Source organism: Nicotiana tabacum, chromosome 17 (genome assembly GCF_000715075.1).
Source record: "Nicotiana tabacum cultivar K326 chromosome 17, ASM71507v2, whole genome shotgun sequence".
Lineage (NCBI taxonomy): Eukaryota > Viridiplantae > Streptophyta > Magnoliopsida > Solanales > Solanaceae > Nicotiana > Nicotiana tabacum.
The window spans coordinates 64,167,734-64,183,810 of record NC_134096.1 but is presented as its reverse complement, the minus strand read 5'-3'; the positions used below and the strand labels follow the sequence as shown (position 1 = coordinate 64,183,810).

At 34.3% G+C, this 16,077-nt stretch overlaps 2 protein-coding genes and 1 non-coding gene across 4 annotated transcripts; 2 read left to right on the top strand and 1 right to left on the bottom strand.

Moving 5' to 3' along the window:
• Positions 1-428: 428 nt before the first annotated feature.
• LOC107759360 (protease Do-like 8, chloroplastic) lies at positions 429-6,768 on the top strand. Its single transcript, XM_016577284.2, has 13 exons — positions 429-765; positions 1,066-1,193; positions 2,042-2,124; positions 2,227-2,325; positions 2,557-2,623; positions 2,895-2,970; positions 3,115-3,181; positions 4,853-5,070; positions 5,200-5,267; positions 5,396-5,475; positions 5,733-5,819; positions 5,918-6,025; positions 6,459-6,768. The coding sequence occupies exons 1-13, from the start codon at positions 566-568 to the stop codon at positions 6,585-6,587; spliced, it is 1,410 nt and encodes a 469-aa protein (XP_016432770.2). The 5' UTR covers positions 429-565; the 3' UTR covers positions 6,588-6,768.
• A 488-nt stretch (positions 6,769-7,256) lies between these two features.
• Positions 7,257-7,337, top strand: TRNAL-CAG (transfer RNA leucine (anticodon CAG)). The gene has a single exon. It is a non-coding gene; the product is annotated as a tRNA-Leu (tRNA).
• A 44-nt stretch (positions 7,338-7,381) lies between these two features.
• On the bottom strand, positions 7,382-11,768 carry LOC107759361 (uncharacterized). 2 transcript variants are annotated; one of them, XM_075234394.1, is made up of 5 exons: positions 11,152-11,768; positions 10,001-11,031; positions 8,401-8,826; positions 7,916-8,151; positions 7,382-7,770 (listed from the first exon to the last, which is right to left on the bottom strand). In XM_075234394.1, exons 1-5 carry the CDS (start codon positions 11,259-11,261, stop codon positions 7,507-7,509), a joined length of 2,067 nt encoding a protein of 688 aa, XP_075090495.1. In that variant the 5' UTR covers positions 11,262-11,768; the 3' UTR covers positions 7,382-7,506. The 2 variants fall into 2 exon arrangements, with proteins under 2 accessions (XP_075090495.1, XP_075090496.1); XM_075234395.1 differs by having other exon boundaries at positions 10,001-11,028; positions 11,152-11,395.
• Positions 11,769-16,077: the final 4,309 nt, after the last annotated feature.

The following is a 16,077-nucleotide window of genomic DNA, read 5'->3' as shown; positions in this document are numbered from 1 at the left end:
ATTGATATTTATTTATATAACGTTGAACAATTTCTATAAAATAAAAATATTATTGCATATTCTCTTACATATTTTTCTTAAGAATGTCATATTTAACACAAATATAGAATGAAATGCTTTAGAATTCATATTATTGATGCACGATCAAGGAAATAAAATAAAAGAAGAAACAAATATAAGTTATTACGGTCTAATACTTTCTTCTTGCGGTTAAAATTTGGTTCACAATTTTGTTAAACAAGAATTGTAATACAGAAATTCTTACGCAATGAAAAACATAGTAAGAATATTATCATAAGGTGTTGTGCACGGTATAAAAATACTAAAAGTTGTTATCTCGGGGAATATATTCTTACCTCATTATATTATTTAATAAAATAAATTGATACTAGAATAATTTAGTGTAAACACTAAAAATAGGACTTAATAGGTATAGGAGCAAAATATCCCAGTCCCAGTTTTCACTTCTGAGGACGCCATTGTCAACTCTTTATCTACTCTTTCCCTCTTTGTCCATTGAACAAACTCTCCCCCTCTCTGCGAATTTGAAGCTTCAATTTTTAAAATGCAAGTGATAGTATCAGCTAACCAAACAACACCTCCACTTCACCCCAACCGAAATCAACAACCACCCATTATCACAAACAATTCAGTGTTTTTGGGCCGTAGAGAGCTCTGCTTCGATAGCATTTCTTCAGCCTGCTCTGCTGATCCCTCTACCCCGCACCCCATTTCCCCTCCTCCTTCTACCACTTTCACTCCCAGGTACTCTATGCCCGCATTATATTACATACTGATACTCTAGTAGAATGACAAAACAAACTCTCTGAAGTAAACAAACATTTACTTTCTTTGAAAAAAATGGACCGCAATTTTATTTATTTGATCAGTAAAAGAAAGGCTTGGAATATGGGCATGTTTGCCCTCCCTATTTGCTTAAACTTTTAGATGAGGTAGTTTATAAAATTTAGCGCCTATATAATTCTACTTTTTCTTGAGGTTCCTATCTAATATTTGTATTATCACTTGATTTCATATTCTTTTCTGTAATGACTAATGTTACAGGGGTAGTGGAGATAATGGCAGTTCTTTGGTTGAACAACTACGGAAAAGCTTTCCATCAGCAACGCGCAGGATGTTGTTAACAAGCTTTTTCATGTATTCATGTTATCATCCTTCAAGGTACTTGTCAGGTTCGCACATTCTTGCTGTTTGTTTCTTTTTCCTTCACTTGTCAACTTTGAAGGCTTTGCCAGCTTTGAGTTCTGTGTTAGACCTCACAATTATAATCACATATCTTTTAGCACATTTGATCACATTAATGAATATATTTGGCATTTTCAGCTCGTTAAATTGTATTCTAAAATTATCAAGATATTCCTTATGTATTGGATTCCATTCACCCCACGGTTGGGAATTAATGATTGGCTCTATCTATAAAGATTTTGGATTTGTTCATAATGATCAAATTATATTTGGTCTTGTTTCCACCTTTCCGGTCATTCTCGATACAATTTTTAAATATTGGATTTTCCGTTTTTCATATTCAAAAAAGGAAGGCGTTGCTTTAAAGCAAGTTGCCTAGGTTCTTAAGAAAGATTTTTTGTTTTGTAAAGCGGAATTCTCCTTTGGCTTGATCTTTAATTGGAGTGTAGCATTATGAAGACTCTGTGAGCTTCCCAAAACATAGCTGGTCTCAGTACCAAAAAAAGGAGGGGGGTTTAGGGTATAGTGATGAATCTCTGAAAGTAGTATTATAATGGAGCTTAAATAGAGTCAAATGGATGTGTAGAATTTGTATATTTACTCCATCCAACTAGAGCTATAGTTGATTTATTATAGTAAAAGGGAACTCAACTGTGGGTATGCAAGTATGCAACTCTGCTTGCCCTCTCCCCCCAAACCCCAACAAGCAAACCCCTGCTTTTCTGTGGTTGGCGACTGAAAAATGCAAAACTTCACAATAGTTTGCTTCATCCTGATCATTAGTTGAATTGTCATCCTATATGGTTCTAATTGTAACCTACTTTTTGATATACAGCACTTGCTTTGGGGGATCCGTCTGTCACAGTTGAACAAGTTACACCTTCTACTTTTCCTTCCGCAGCACTGTTCCCTTCCGAGGTACACTCTCATTAACTGTTCAACTTATTCTTTATTGTTTTTGTTACATTCTGATATATAAATCATAGATCACAGTTTATTTGGTACATGTCTACTTGGCAGGAAAGAGTTGTCGAGCTCTTTGAGAAGAATACCTACTGTGTTGTCAACATATTTGATGTAACCTTGAGACCTACGCTTAATGTTACTGGTGCAGTCGAGGTAACTTTTGTAGACGTGTGCAAGCATTTACTTTTACATTTCAGTGTTATGCTTATTAAACTTTTTTGGTAGTTTATCTTTGATACTCACTTGGAAGTAAAGATTCTTATGTCCATGGATTTTCAATCTTCATGCATATGGTGCCTCAACCAACTCACATTTTTGTCCCTCGATTAAGTAATTAATCTGTCTTTGAAAGCAGAAATATTTTTTATGTTTAAAAAATGGCAGATTCCTGAAGGAAATGGTTCGGGGGTGATTTGGGACAACGAAGGCCACATTGTTACTAATTACCATGGTAAGATCACTTCAATATGGTACCCGAGTGCATTAGTTATTTGTGTAATATACACCCTGCATCCCAGAAAGAATGAACGGGTTTGGAGTATGAGAATCAAACTATTTAATTTTTGGTGTGGAATAGGAAATGAATGTTTCATAAAGTTGGGGCCTAATAAAGGCTTCATTATCTGAAAAAATAGAATTGAATTCTATGACTCAAAAATCAGCTTCAGTCTATTGGATGGGCTATGCAATTCTTGGTTAAGCAGTTTTCTTTATATGTCCAGTGATTGGTAACTCCCTTTCTAGAAACCCAAGCCGTGGGCAAGTAGTTGCACGTGTTAATATTCTCGCTGCAGAAGGGTGAGTTGTAGTCTATTTTAACAAAGTTCATCGGTTGATGCTTTAGCAGCCATTTTACATATTCTTAAATGGGATGATGCAACTTCATCCTACTCTCCATCTAATGCCTTGACTCTCTTAATTTTATTTTGTTTCCTTCTGAAGGGTGCAAAAGAATTTTGAGGGTAAATTGATTGGTGCAGACCGTGCCAAGGATCTTGCTGTATTGAAGGTAAATATTATTCCCAGAAGCATGTTTTGTTCGAGGATTCTTAAGTTCATGGGATATACTTGCTTTCATTATGTGAGCGTGTTCTTATATTTCTTGTAGCTGTAGTTTGAGTGTCAATTACATTTTTCTTTTCCCTGTTCGCTCTATCTCTCTTCAGCTGATAATCCAAGTAATCTTCCAGCCTCAGCTTTTTGGTCATGTTAATTAAATTGTAATTCTTCTGCACAAGCAATTAAGGATCTGCTGGCACATATTAGAATGCATGGTAATCATTGGAAATGAACCAATTGTTTGTTCTAATTTATTCATTCTATTTCTTGATTGGTATTGCTAAGCAACGAAAGGTATAGTTTTGAGTCTTACTCAACACGTGATTATCATCTGCTTAAAATGGTTGATAATCGTTTTAAAGTCACCAGGAAGCAACTCCAGTTAATCCTTACAGAAAGAAAGAAAGGATATACCATTTTATCCACATATTCCACAGAAAATTTGCTATTCGCCACAGAAAGATGGCAATATCACACCATGATAAGAGTATCTTTGGGTTGTTTTAGTCCAACAACTGGTACTAGAGACAGGTTCGGCGGGACGAGTATGACGATGACAGATTGATGGCATGGGGCTCGGTTTACTTTCCCTTACGAGCTCAGAGATGCACACAAATAAAAGAAGCTAGTTGCGGGCTTTGGTTGCCATAAATACTTTGACGATCCAGGTGGCACACAATGAATCTCGGAAATAACCCGTGGATCGTTGTAATGGGCCACGTGGAACTTAGTGCGAGGGAGAGACCCGTGGATCATGGTGATAGGCCATGTAGAACTTAGTTCGAGAGGAGGATTGTTGGGTGTACGAATAAAGTCCCACATTAGTAGCTGAAAAGATTGGGAGTCTACATATAAGGTGTAGGTATCTCTTAATGGTATGAGGCATTTTGGGAAAAACTGTGCGGGTTCGGTCCAAAGCAGACAATATCATACCATATTAAGAGTATCTTCGAGCTGGTTGAGCCCAACAACTTCATTTGTTTTTGTTAAGACTAAGACGTATGAATCTGAATACACATCTGAATATTAATATGTGTACTAAAGATTTAAACGTCTGAATTTAAATACACATCTGCATATTAAGATGTTATATTAAGAACTGAATACTGAATAATTAAGATTCAAATCTCCATTAAGTGCAAAGAGATGAGGGGGATAGTAGTGGGATGAGATTTTCTGAAATAAATGACATAGAGCAAAAGAGATTCAAATGAGAGGGATAGTCGTGCGATGAGATTTTCTGAAATAAATGACATAGAGAGCAAAAGAGATTCAGAGAGATAAGTGGTTAGATATGGTAAGAATAACACTGTAATATATAGTGGTTTCTTTGGAACATTGGGAGGAGGAACTGTATGGGGAGGATGCTTTTATTGTATTTCCTTAGTAATCCAAGTGATTTATTTGCATCAATGATTATGCATCCAGGAAGAGCCTCATTCCCTATTTTTTAAATCGTCTTTTTTACTCATATCGAATCGATATATTTATAAGTTCTATTTGCCTGTGGAACTTTCTTACAACATAGCAGTTGGTGATGTGCATTTTGACATTTCCCCTTTTTGTTTTTTCTAACTCAAGCTTACATTTCTGACTATGACACCGCATCCTAAAATGCTAGGTGGAAGCTTCTGAAGACCTGTTGAGGCCAATTAGAGTTGGGGAATCTGCTTCTTTGAGAGTTGGCCAGCAGTGTTTAGCCATTGGAAATCCTTTTGGGTTTGATCATACACTCACTGTTGGGGTTATCAGTGGACTGAATCGAGATATATATAGTCAAACTGGAGTGACAATTAGCGGAGGAATTCAAACAGACGCAGCCATCAATCCTGGGAACAGGTTTATTTTGCTGAACTTGTGCTTGCCTTGGTATCGAATGCATTGCCTCTGATGCTGAAAATTTTTAAAGGTCCTTTTTTCCTTTTCTTTTCCAACTGCTGTTCTGTGAATAAATGTGTATTTTTTCAGCGGAGGTCCTTTGTTAGATTCAAAAGGAAACTTGATTGGGATTAACACGGCAATATTCACTCAGACAGGTGAATAATTTTTCCATCGTGGTGTGTGTTATAGACTGTGAAGATTGAGAGGAACTGAAAAGAGATACTTATTTATTGTTCGAAGTTTATCCTCTTGTTTTATTACTGATTCTTTTTTGGTACAACAGGGACATCAGCAGGTGTTGGATTTGCAATCCCTTCTTCAACTGTATTGAGAATTGTGCCCCAGTTGATCCAATCTGGAAAAGTATGACTGTTGCTGCACTAATTCATGACTTAATTCTTGTCAGCTTCCAATTGAAAATTTTGTTTCTGTTCATTTCTTCTTTTTTCTCCGGGTTTTCCAGAATTCTCTTCATTTGCATTTTGTTACAGAACACCATATTCTCATTTAAAATAGTGGTTCTTTGCTTTTGGGGGTTGGAAAGTTGTAGGTCATAAAGTGGTTTCATACTCTTAAGGTTTATTATTTGTTTATGTATTTGTATGTCTTATGCATGTCAGGTTGTTCGTGCTGGTTTGAATATTGAAATAGCTCCAGACCTGATTGCCAACCAACTTAATGTTCGAAATGGAGCTCTGATTCTGCAGGTATATTGCTATCACTGTTGACCCTGCCAGGGACAGTTATCCTTTAGAGTAGAACTCACAATATCTCTTTTGTCTGAACCGGTTCCTGCTCTATTTAGGTACCTGGAAATAGTCTTGCAGCCAAAGCTGGACTTCTTCCTACTACCAGGGGTTTTGCTGGAAATATAGTACTTGGTGATATTATTGAAGCAGTGAATGACAAACCTGTGAGTGATTTCTGTTTTAGGTCTTGTTTCTTGTGTTAGGGGGCAAATTGTTTGTTAGTGCAAATTGATGAGTGAGTGATTTCACATTGCCTTGGCCTCCAATCTGCAGGTCTAGAATTCGAGTAATGTGAGGAGTGAGTGACTGGAAAAGTGGTGTTGATTCTCTTTGGGGGGTTAGGGAAAAAGAAAGAAAAATATACTTTTGTGGCCTGCTTGAGCTTGAAAGGATAAGATTTGGTTGGAAAGCACAAGTCCTCATTGAACTGATAAGGAAAGAGAGCACAAATGAATGAATATGATTAAATTAGTTTGCAGTTTTTGCTCTAACTTAGTAGTCCCTTCAGTTTTTTCCCTTCCCACTCTCATTGATTTTTGTTGCTTGTTCTAAGCAAGTCTGCATTTCTGAGACGCGCTCATTTTATGTTGGCTTCAGGTTAGGAGCAAAGCAGATTTGTATAAAGCCCTGGACAACTATAACATAGGTGATGAAGTTCGGCTAAAAATTCGTAGGGGCAACGAAAACATGGAGTTGAGCATAGCATTAGAGGAAAAAGATTCATGACAATTGGAGCTTTCTGGTTTTCAGCTTAATTAGTGCCATCAGTTTACATGATAATGTATTGTTCCAATATCGGTATATACTACAATTAAGAATTGTCTGTCGGGAATCTGGAAATGTATGGAACATGTTTAAATGCTGCCAGCGGAATGAATCGCCTGTAAAGTTTGAGTTACTATGAAAAGGAGGGCAAAATGAGCAAACCTTGAATTCTTTTACGCAACAATGTTTTGCTTCTTCCAGTTCTTGCTAATTTCCTCTGAAAATTTAGGTTGTGACATCAATTCATACTAAGATATGTATTTTTATTGAAACATTTTAAAGTGAAATGTTAATTTGCGCATTATTATGTTTCCTCAAGATATTTTATTCCTTCTTTTATTATAGACACTAATATAAGCTGCAAATATTTTGTGTCAAGATAAACATCTAAAATCTCTCATTTAAACGCTTGCATCTACACGAGAGAGAAGACAGGGAAGTCGAATGGACATAGTATTTGTACAAATTCCTTGTCAGCCCAAGGAGTTTGGAAAAACCATGAGAGTTGACTCTTCAATGGTCTCGTGTTTGTGAAAGAGTTACAAGTAAATTGAGAATAGGAAATAGCAAAAGAAAGATATGGAGTTGGTAGAGATTTATATAATGTTTTGGTAAAACCAACACCAAGAAGTCAAGATGGCCGAGTTGGTCTAAGGCGCCAGTTTCAGGTACTGGTCCGAAAGGGCATGGGTTCGAATCCCATTCTTGACAATTTATTTTTGCCCCTCAACTCTCCTTACACATATACAAGTCCCTTTTATTTATTTTTTGCCTGCTGGAGAAATGGTAAACTGAAGGAAAGAAAATTTTCCACAAAAGATGACCTTTGACGGCATACTGATACCCTAAAAAGGAAAAAAGAAAAAAACGAGGACTAATATTAACAAGGGAAGAGCAAAAAAGAAGGATCTACATGTATTTTCCTATGCACGAAACTAATCCTGCTTAATTTGTTGTGACACCAGACTAGTTGATCTTTTGTTATCTTGGACATGTTGAGGACCCTAGCTACTAATTTCATGTCTACTTGAGAGAAAAAGTAGAGTACATGATCTGATTCTGAATCATCATCTTCCTTGTGTTTCCTGAACCTCCTCAGTATGCAGCATTCACCTCTCAAAGCATGTTTTAGCTTCTTTTCTTTCTGCATTCCACAACAATTGCGAAAATGAGTTATACTATCAGCTCACCTAAACGATAACTACGGGTAATACAATTTATTTGGTACTATCTATCAGTGTACATTAAATCCTTAGACAATGAGTTTCAGTGAAAAACTAAGAGTTTACCTTTTCAAGATTTCTTTTGACCTCCGTTAAAAGCTCCAAATCTTCTGGTGCTTGAAGCTCTTGACGTTTCCTCTTTTGACCCTTCACTATCATGTTGGAGCAATTTCTATCAGCTCTAACAAATTGCCAAAATATTCGAATTGATTCTTCAAGTATCTCCACTAGCATGTCACTTGTTATGAAATAATCAACCTTTTCTCCAGCTCTAGCCTTGTTTTTGTCTTTCATTCTGTCCTCTGCCCATCAACCTCTTTATTAGTACATTGAACGACAAAAACAAGATTTTAAGTTTATGCACTGACAACGTAAAATATATTGACACAATCGTGTCACTTATAAGATATACTAAATTCTATGACAAGCATTAATTGTTAACATGAAAAATATGGTAACTAACATACTATCGTAGGTTTTCACTAATAGTGTAAAAACTCTATTTTGTTAGTGCATACAACTTTAACTCTAAAATCTTCTGAGACGCTTACCTCTTATGACAGGAACTTGAAGAAGATTACGAAGATCGTATCGACTCTTGATGTAATATTGAACTCTAGGCCTTTGAAAAGGTTCATTTTCTATAAATCTTTGCAAGAGAACTTGAAATTGTTGAAACTCTCCAGCAACTTCATTATATGTACGGATACCACGAGGGTCAGAATCCCACAAACTTAAAGCCTTCCCATATTGCCAGTGTAGAAATTCCCAAGAAAGACACATCTGTGCAACGTATATTACTTCCAGATCACTCTGCAATTCTTTGATAAACTTTACCATTGGGTCAATATTGTCATGGCTTTTATGCTTGAATAGCCGAATATTTTGTGAAATAAGGGATTTTAGTTTTGGACCTGAAGATCTCTGGCTTGAGACATGTTGAAATGGACCATTTAGTGGATCTTTCTGCAGATAACCTGTAAATTTTTTGGATCAGAACAGCTAAACATGAAAAGAATTTAAGTTCTCTGCACAAACTAAGTTACCTGTAATAGCATGTAATTATATAAACAAACATGGTTTGGTTACAATGATTCATTAAGTAACAAGGTTCAGTAGCCATTTCTGGTAAACATAAACAATCAATAAAATGACTATGGTAGCCCGGTGGACTAAGCTCCCGCTATGCGCGAGGTCCGGGGAAGGGCTGGATCACAAAAGTTTATTGGATGCAGCCTTACCCTGCATTTATGCAAGAGGCTGTTTCCACGGGTTCGAATCCGTGACCTCCTAGACACATGGCAGTAACTTTACCATTTACACCAAGGCTCCCCTTCAATCAATAAAACGACTATGGAGTACGGAAATTTCAACTTTCCAAATATGAATCATAGACAAAAGTGAAAGTTCCAATTATGAATCATAGACAAAAGCTAGGAATGCACATAATTAACAATATCCGAAGAGTAGCGGCTGCGATTTTTTCAGGAATTTTCTAAAAAAACAATTTTCTTATCTTGCTTATCATGTTTGCACGGTCAAGAAAAGAAAAGATGGAATATATGCTACTAATAATCTTCCTCTTTTTTATGATAAATGTAAGGGGAAAACAGTTTATGTTAAATGGTCTTGAACTACTGTGTATTTACACAAAGTTTTCACCCATGCAAATAGCATAAACATTAGAAGTACTGGTGAGATATTAATTACGTAACAAATTTGTTTTCACATAATGGAGTGTGGACAACCAAACAAAAAGAAAAGGCAAAAATGGTAGCACGTCTTTTCGCCTACTTTTGTTTGTTACATCATGCATCCAATGCTTTAGATTTCATTTTGGTCTAAGTTTGGAGATCCCAGCTAACCAGATTTTGTGGGTCCTGTTATAAACTTTTGAATAAGATAAGCTGCTTTTATTCATTTCACGTAATTATATTCAAAGAAATTTGAAGCTAGCCATAAATCATGAATAATTGTTACTAGTACACCAAGCAAAAAAGAAAAAGCATGATACTTTCCATTGTCATTATGCAGAAAACATGAAACAAATGGAATTGTGAGAGATAGTTTTTATAAATTTACACTTATGAATAAAGTTCAATAACCATAAGCTAAATTCAATTAACCTTGAAGCTGTGAGTTGTTACTGACCTATTGTATACATCTTCTGGTACGTCAAGATGTCAAATTTGCGCATCCTTTCTCTATAACTCTTGTAAAACTTATGAAGTTCATTCATGCAATCTTCACGTTGGAACTTTTCCTCAATTTTCCATGGCTGCAAATCTTCCATTTTTGGAGACTCTGATTCTTCCAAAATAGTAGGCAAACCAGTATCTCTAACTTTTCTAAGTTCCATTTTTAGTTCTTCAATTAATTCTTGATGTTCCCACAACGTCTCCAATTTGTTTGCATCTTCATTTCTTGACTTGACACTTTCTTGAAAATCATCCTCAGATAAAAATTGTTGTGCTTGATCATGTTCTAATTTCTTTAGCTCTTCCATTATATCACTATCAGAATCTTCAGATTCTTGATTTTCCTCTGACATTTCAAAATCACTTAATTTTTCATTATGCTCAAATTCACCACCAAAGTCTTCATCAGTCAAGAAACCATCACTATACTGATCAACTAATTTGTTCATAAGGTAACGAATATGCTCAAAACCAATTGACACACTATCAGAATCAGTTAAAGAATCCTTCTCAGATTCAAACAGAAACTCATCAGTGATATTTGATTCTCCTTTCACGGAATTGAGTCCTTCACTTTTCTCCATTTCCTCTTCATCACACTTAAAATCACCCAAATCTCCTTTTTCTTCCTCTTTAAAAGTTCCACTTTTACTATGAACTTCTTTCAAATCCTCTGTTACAACAACCTCTGTTTCTGTTTCTGTGAGAAAGTTATGGTTACACGTGGAGGGCATCCATTTAGAGCTAACAAATTCACCTTTTTCTTCCCTGCTCGTACAAAATTCTTCATAGGTTGGGAATCTAAATGTAAAACTGAACTCAGTTTTTTGTACCTCCCCATTATTTTCCGAATCAGGGAATTCAGAAGCATCCTTAAAAGCTTCAGATTCAGTATCTAACTGTCGTTCTGCCTTTGAAAAAGCAGATTCTTTTTTATACTCTTCTTTAAAGCCTGGATTCTTGTTTAATGAAGCATTACCCCTTCTTAATATGTGATTTAAACAAAGAAAAATAAGCAGGATTGTTAAAATAATGGAAGAAAAAAAAAGGGCATTGGAAAAAATTGAATCTTGATTTACATAAAGAAAGTAAATAAATAAATACCTGAGGAAGAATGTGGTGATGAAGCTGAACAGAGGCGACAAATAGATGGAAACAGAGGCAAAAAGCGATAAGAAAAGATTTTGATAGAGGTAACGAGAAAGAGAAGCCATATTCAGACAAGAGAAGAAATTTTGAGAGTGGCCATGGAATTTAATCAGTATGAAACTTCAGGTGGAAGCAAAACAAACAGAGGGAAACAGAGATAACAGAAGTTGAAGGAAAATTTATGACCCGTTTGAATTTGTCAAAGAGAGAAATAGACTAATCACCTGTAAAAAAAATACAACGAACCCCATGTCAAAAGTTAGCAAGATTTGCAAGCAAATCAAAAGACTAATTTGGAAGTAAAAATTCGACCTAACTGTGAAAATTCATAGAGTGGACAGATTTACGAGCAACAATTGAGAGGTAAGGATAGTTACTTATCAGCGACTTGGCCTAATTGACAACCTTATTCTTCACAAAGAGAGAGAAAATTGTCGTACAAAGATATCCACGTAATTAGGAATTATCAGTTGACAAGTCCTGTTTTTGCTGCTTATTCTTTGAGGAGTTGAATGTTGGGTTGGGAGTGGGGGTGGGGTGGGGGGAAACACATAGAGAAAGGAAAAATTGGGGAAAGATTTGAATGTTGACAGCTTCTTTTCAGGTGGAGGAGCTTACGTTGCAGCTTCTTTCATACGCCAAGTGTCTTTGACATTATGGATTGGGCAACTAAATAAAAAAATAAATAAATATTACTTGCGTTGAAAAGAAGAAAGATAAAAGAAAATTTAAAAGTTAGTTATCTCAAATTATTTATTATTTTAAAAGTATTATTCTTAGTAGTAATTATTTTTTGAAGATGAAGATGACACATAAATAGAATAAATATTCATTAAAGAGAGATTATATCTCAAGATATAGATAAGGATAAAATAGTCAAAAACTCATTCTAATTAATGTTTTTTAAGGGCCATGTAAAAGAGAAACACGAAAGATAATTTGAGATGAAGAGAGTAGTAAATTTAGCCTGCCCTAATCTCAGTGGCAGAGTCAGAATTTTCATCAAGGGGGTCAAAATATAAAGAAATAAACTTATCAAGAAGTCAAGGAGTGTCAATGCATATTATATATGCGTATTTTATAAAAAATTATCTAATTACACAATGTAATTTTTCGACAAAATGCATGTGGCTCCGCCACTGCCTAATCTAATTAAGTTCTAGCCAATTTTCAAGAATAATCAAGTGATCAGTAAATCGCATTTCCAATATTGATCAAAAGTTGAACTACCTGGTTTGAGGCGTCCATTTTTGAACATCTTATGTGTTTTCCACGTAAGAATATGTATTGCTTGTAAAGAAAGCACGATGTTCATAATCTCAATTCGTTTAAACATAATTAATTGGTGAAGGGTGCAACTTAATGTGACAAGCATGAAGCCTATAATACTAAATTACGTGACAGATTCCATCCAAATAGGGTGGCTGGAGTTATTTAATATTTGAACTTTTCACACAACAACATTAAAAATATGTGAAGTTCACAAACTAGACGTGTTTATGATGCTTTTGACTGAAAGATGGACAAGAAAACAAACAGTGTAGAACACTTTTTTCTATGTACCACATTGGGACTGCACAATCGAATGGAATTGACCAGACATTTTTCGTAGGCACTACTACTACATTGTTGTTTGTGAAACTAACCATGCCATGTTTATAGGAAACGAATAATAAAGACAACGAACGGTAATGTTGTGTTTGATGACAATTGACAGTACTCCAATTAGAACAGCCATAATTGCAATTTGCAAGAAGAACATTAAACACTTGAGACTGATTTGTTAGGATAAAGAATATTGGACCAATAAGAAAAAACTAAAGTTATAAAATTTAAGAAAAAAAGAATTACCTTCAAGAACCAATTTGAAATTTCAAAGCGGACAAAGAGGTCTCCAATCTCACAAAATTGTTTGTCAACTCACAATAATGCAAAAACACCACTAAATAATGAGTTTCAAATATTTATAACCGTCACATTCCTATTCGAATCTACAAAGGAAAATAAGGAAAAAAAAATTTCTATTCTATGAGGAAAACAATATGAAAAATAGAATTCTGATGAGCGCAAAATACAATATAAAATTAATGCTCGCTAGTCAAAGATAATATAGTAAAATATCGTTCACACAGAGATTAGATTTAAATAATGTTCAAGTAATTTTTGGATTAAATGCTATTCAGGATGTTCAACACTTTGATTTGGGATGAGTACAAACTACAATTAACTACTAAAAATAAAGCAAATGACAATTGATTGCGAAGAACTAGAGACTAGCAGAATTGGTTTGTTATCAGTAGGGATGTATAAAAAGAACCAAATAACCGTACCAAACCGAATAGTCAAACCAAATCGATTAAAAACCAGATTATGTTTAGTTTGATTTGGTTTGGTATTGAGTAAAAAAATTCGAACCAAACCGACATATAAATATATAATTTATATATATATTTTTAAAACTTTTCATAGAATTTTCTTTAAAAATGTGTACCAATATTTGCGATTCTCTTATGAGATGTAATATTTAGTTAAATATGAAGTGTTCTATTTATATTAACTTTAAATAATGGGTTGTATGATCACTTTCTTATCAAGTGTTAGTAAAATGCGTTAATCTCTTTGTTCTTCCATATTCATAAGTCAAGATCTAAAATTCTTATATTTTTTCGAATTTGAAGTGGTATTTTGATAATTTAAAATTAAATAGAACATATCATTATATAAGTATCATATTGATTTTTATGTTTAATTATTAAATTCAATTAACCTTAAAAGTGTATATCAACGAAAAATTATTGTCAGACAACTAAAAAATTAACTATCATATGTTACTAAGAAAATTCTCCCGTAAGAATATGTTAATAGATCATATGTTTGTCAATTAAATTATTTTTTATTAAATATATTTTTACTTATAAGAAATTTAACTAAGTAAGATTGAAATAATATTCATGTAAAAAAAAATCCCGAAAAGCCCGAAAAACCTGAAAAAGTCGAACCAATCCAAACTGATATAGTTGGTTTGGTTTGGTTTTAATAAAATCTGAACCGACCCGGATCCATGTACACCCATAGTTATCAGTGTGAGAAATAAGGGTCATGACTTGAGAAGTATAAGATTGCTATCCTAGGATTGACATTGTTAAATTTCACTCTTAAGGTTTTATTGATTCTCTCGAATTTAATATCATGTTATTATCCTATTATTTTGATTTAGGTTCCTCTCTCGATTAAACTTAAACCGTTCAAATAAGCTAATATGAAGTGCGATGAAACTTGCAAGAATCTATTGGTAAGAATGGTCTAAGAGAAACTTCTCGCGAATATTTCTCAAAATTCAAAAGGTAGATCACAAAGCTCTTTCGAATACTTTAATGTAATATCAAAATAAATTAAGGCGTGCGTTGCAACAATATTCAAAACTATGCTCCTCTTCTGATTAAACACGATAATGAATAAAATCACAGCTAAAGTTAAAGGCCCTCCAACAAATTCAGGCAATCAAACAATAATCAAATTCATAGATAACAATCAAGTCACTGGATCATTTCAAACCCTAAGGTAAACTACTCCATAATCATAGAGAAAGTCAGCATAAATAGAGTTAAAGAATAAGAAAACATCAATTCAACGTTACAATCCAAACTCCCGTATTGAATTGATGGAAAGATAATGAAATCTTGTGTCTTGAAGCCTCCAATGCTCTCCAATAGCTCCCTAAGTCAAAAGTCCTCTAAAAATTATATTTTTAGTGTATTTATACCATGTAGAAATATGCCCGGACGAAACTATCCTTTCCAAGCCGAAGTAAAAAAATTGGACTGTGAAAACACATTGGTGCGGCGCGCCAGGCGCCGCATTAGTGAGGATCTTCAGAGAGTTGATTTTTCACTCGCAACAATATTGTACTAGCGCCCCGCGACGCACGCGGTACTGCAAATTTCTCTGCATAAATATTTCTTCTCACTTTTTAATATCGAGACTTGGTCCTCGACTACCGAACGCGACCCCGATTTAATTTTTTGAGCTTTTACTCAGACTTCAAAGCTCTAAATTGTTCAATTTAGCTCCAAATTATCTTTTTAACTCGAAATCATTTTTTACAAGGTATAAAATACATAATAAGTACAAATCATCATCATTTAAGCTCAAATACAAATAAAGTGCAGTAATTAGAATGTAAAATACGGCTAAAGCACAGATTTCCAGCCTACCATCAAATCCTACCAAGAAAAGGAAAGATTTAGAAAACATTCTTAGGGAAGATACAAGAAATAAGAAATCCTACTTTTTAGAAGGTGCCAATATTCTTTTATAAAGCACTACAATTTAGAGCCTAATTACCATACGTACGAGGTTGTATCATTTATATACACCCATGTACTTTGCCTTGGGTGTATTCCTTGCGCATATGAATACAAATTATACAAGCTGGTAATAATGGAACAATCAAGACGAAATATAGAAATACAAGCACTATAGTTTAGAGCCTAATAAGTAACATGTTGTATCCTTTGTATACACTTATGTATTTCTCCTTGGGTGTATTCGTTGTGCGTCTGAATACAAGTGATACAAACTGGTAACAATTGAACAACTAAGACGTAATACAGAAATACAAAAAAATAAAATACTTTCATTGAGAGTCAAACTCAAGACATCCACTTACTAAAGTGAGTGGTCTAATCAATTGAGCTACAAGAGCTTGTTGTTCTTTTGTTTCAATTCAAAACATTTGATCTCATGTTTCAGTACTTTCAGATGGATTTGCTATAAAAATATAACTACAAATAATAATTTTTCAAAAGTATAGTTACTAATGATAAATATAGTGTACATATTTGTTGTTTCGTGTAAATTTTCCATATGAACTAATATCGG

What these genes read in the sequence shown, in the direction of transcription:
- LOC107759360 (XM_016577284.2), top strand. Translation starts at nt 566, where the DNA reads ATGCAAGTGATAGTATCAGCTAACCAAACAACACCTCCACTTCACCCC. An exon ending in TCCTTCAAGGTACTTGTCAG is followed by an intron (nt 1,194 to 2,041) that starts GTTCGCACATTC and finishes TTTGATATACAG; the next exon opens with CACTTGCTTTGGGGGATCCG. An exon ending in ATGGAGCTCTGATTCTGCAG is followed by an intron (nt 5,820 to 5,917) that starts GTATATTGCTAT and finishes TGCTCTATTTAG; the next exon opens with GTACCTGGAAATAGTCTTGC.
- LOC107759361 (XM_075234394.1), bottom strand. Translation starts at nt 11,261, where the DNA reads ATGGCTTCTCTTTCTCGTTACCTCTATCAAAATCTTTTCTTATCGCTT. An exon ending in CCAGAAGATGTATACAATAG is followed by an intron (nt 8,827 to 10,000) that starts GTCAGTAACAAC and finishes AAAAATTTACAG; the next exon opens with GTTATCTGCAGAAAGATCCA. An exon ending in TCAAGTTCCTGTCATAAGAG is followed by an intron (nt 8,152 to 8,400) that starts GTAAGCGTCTCA and finishes GTTGATGGGCAG; the next exon opens with AGGACAGAATGAAAGACAAA.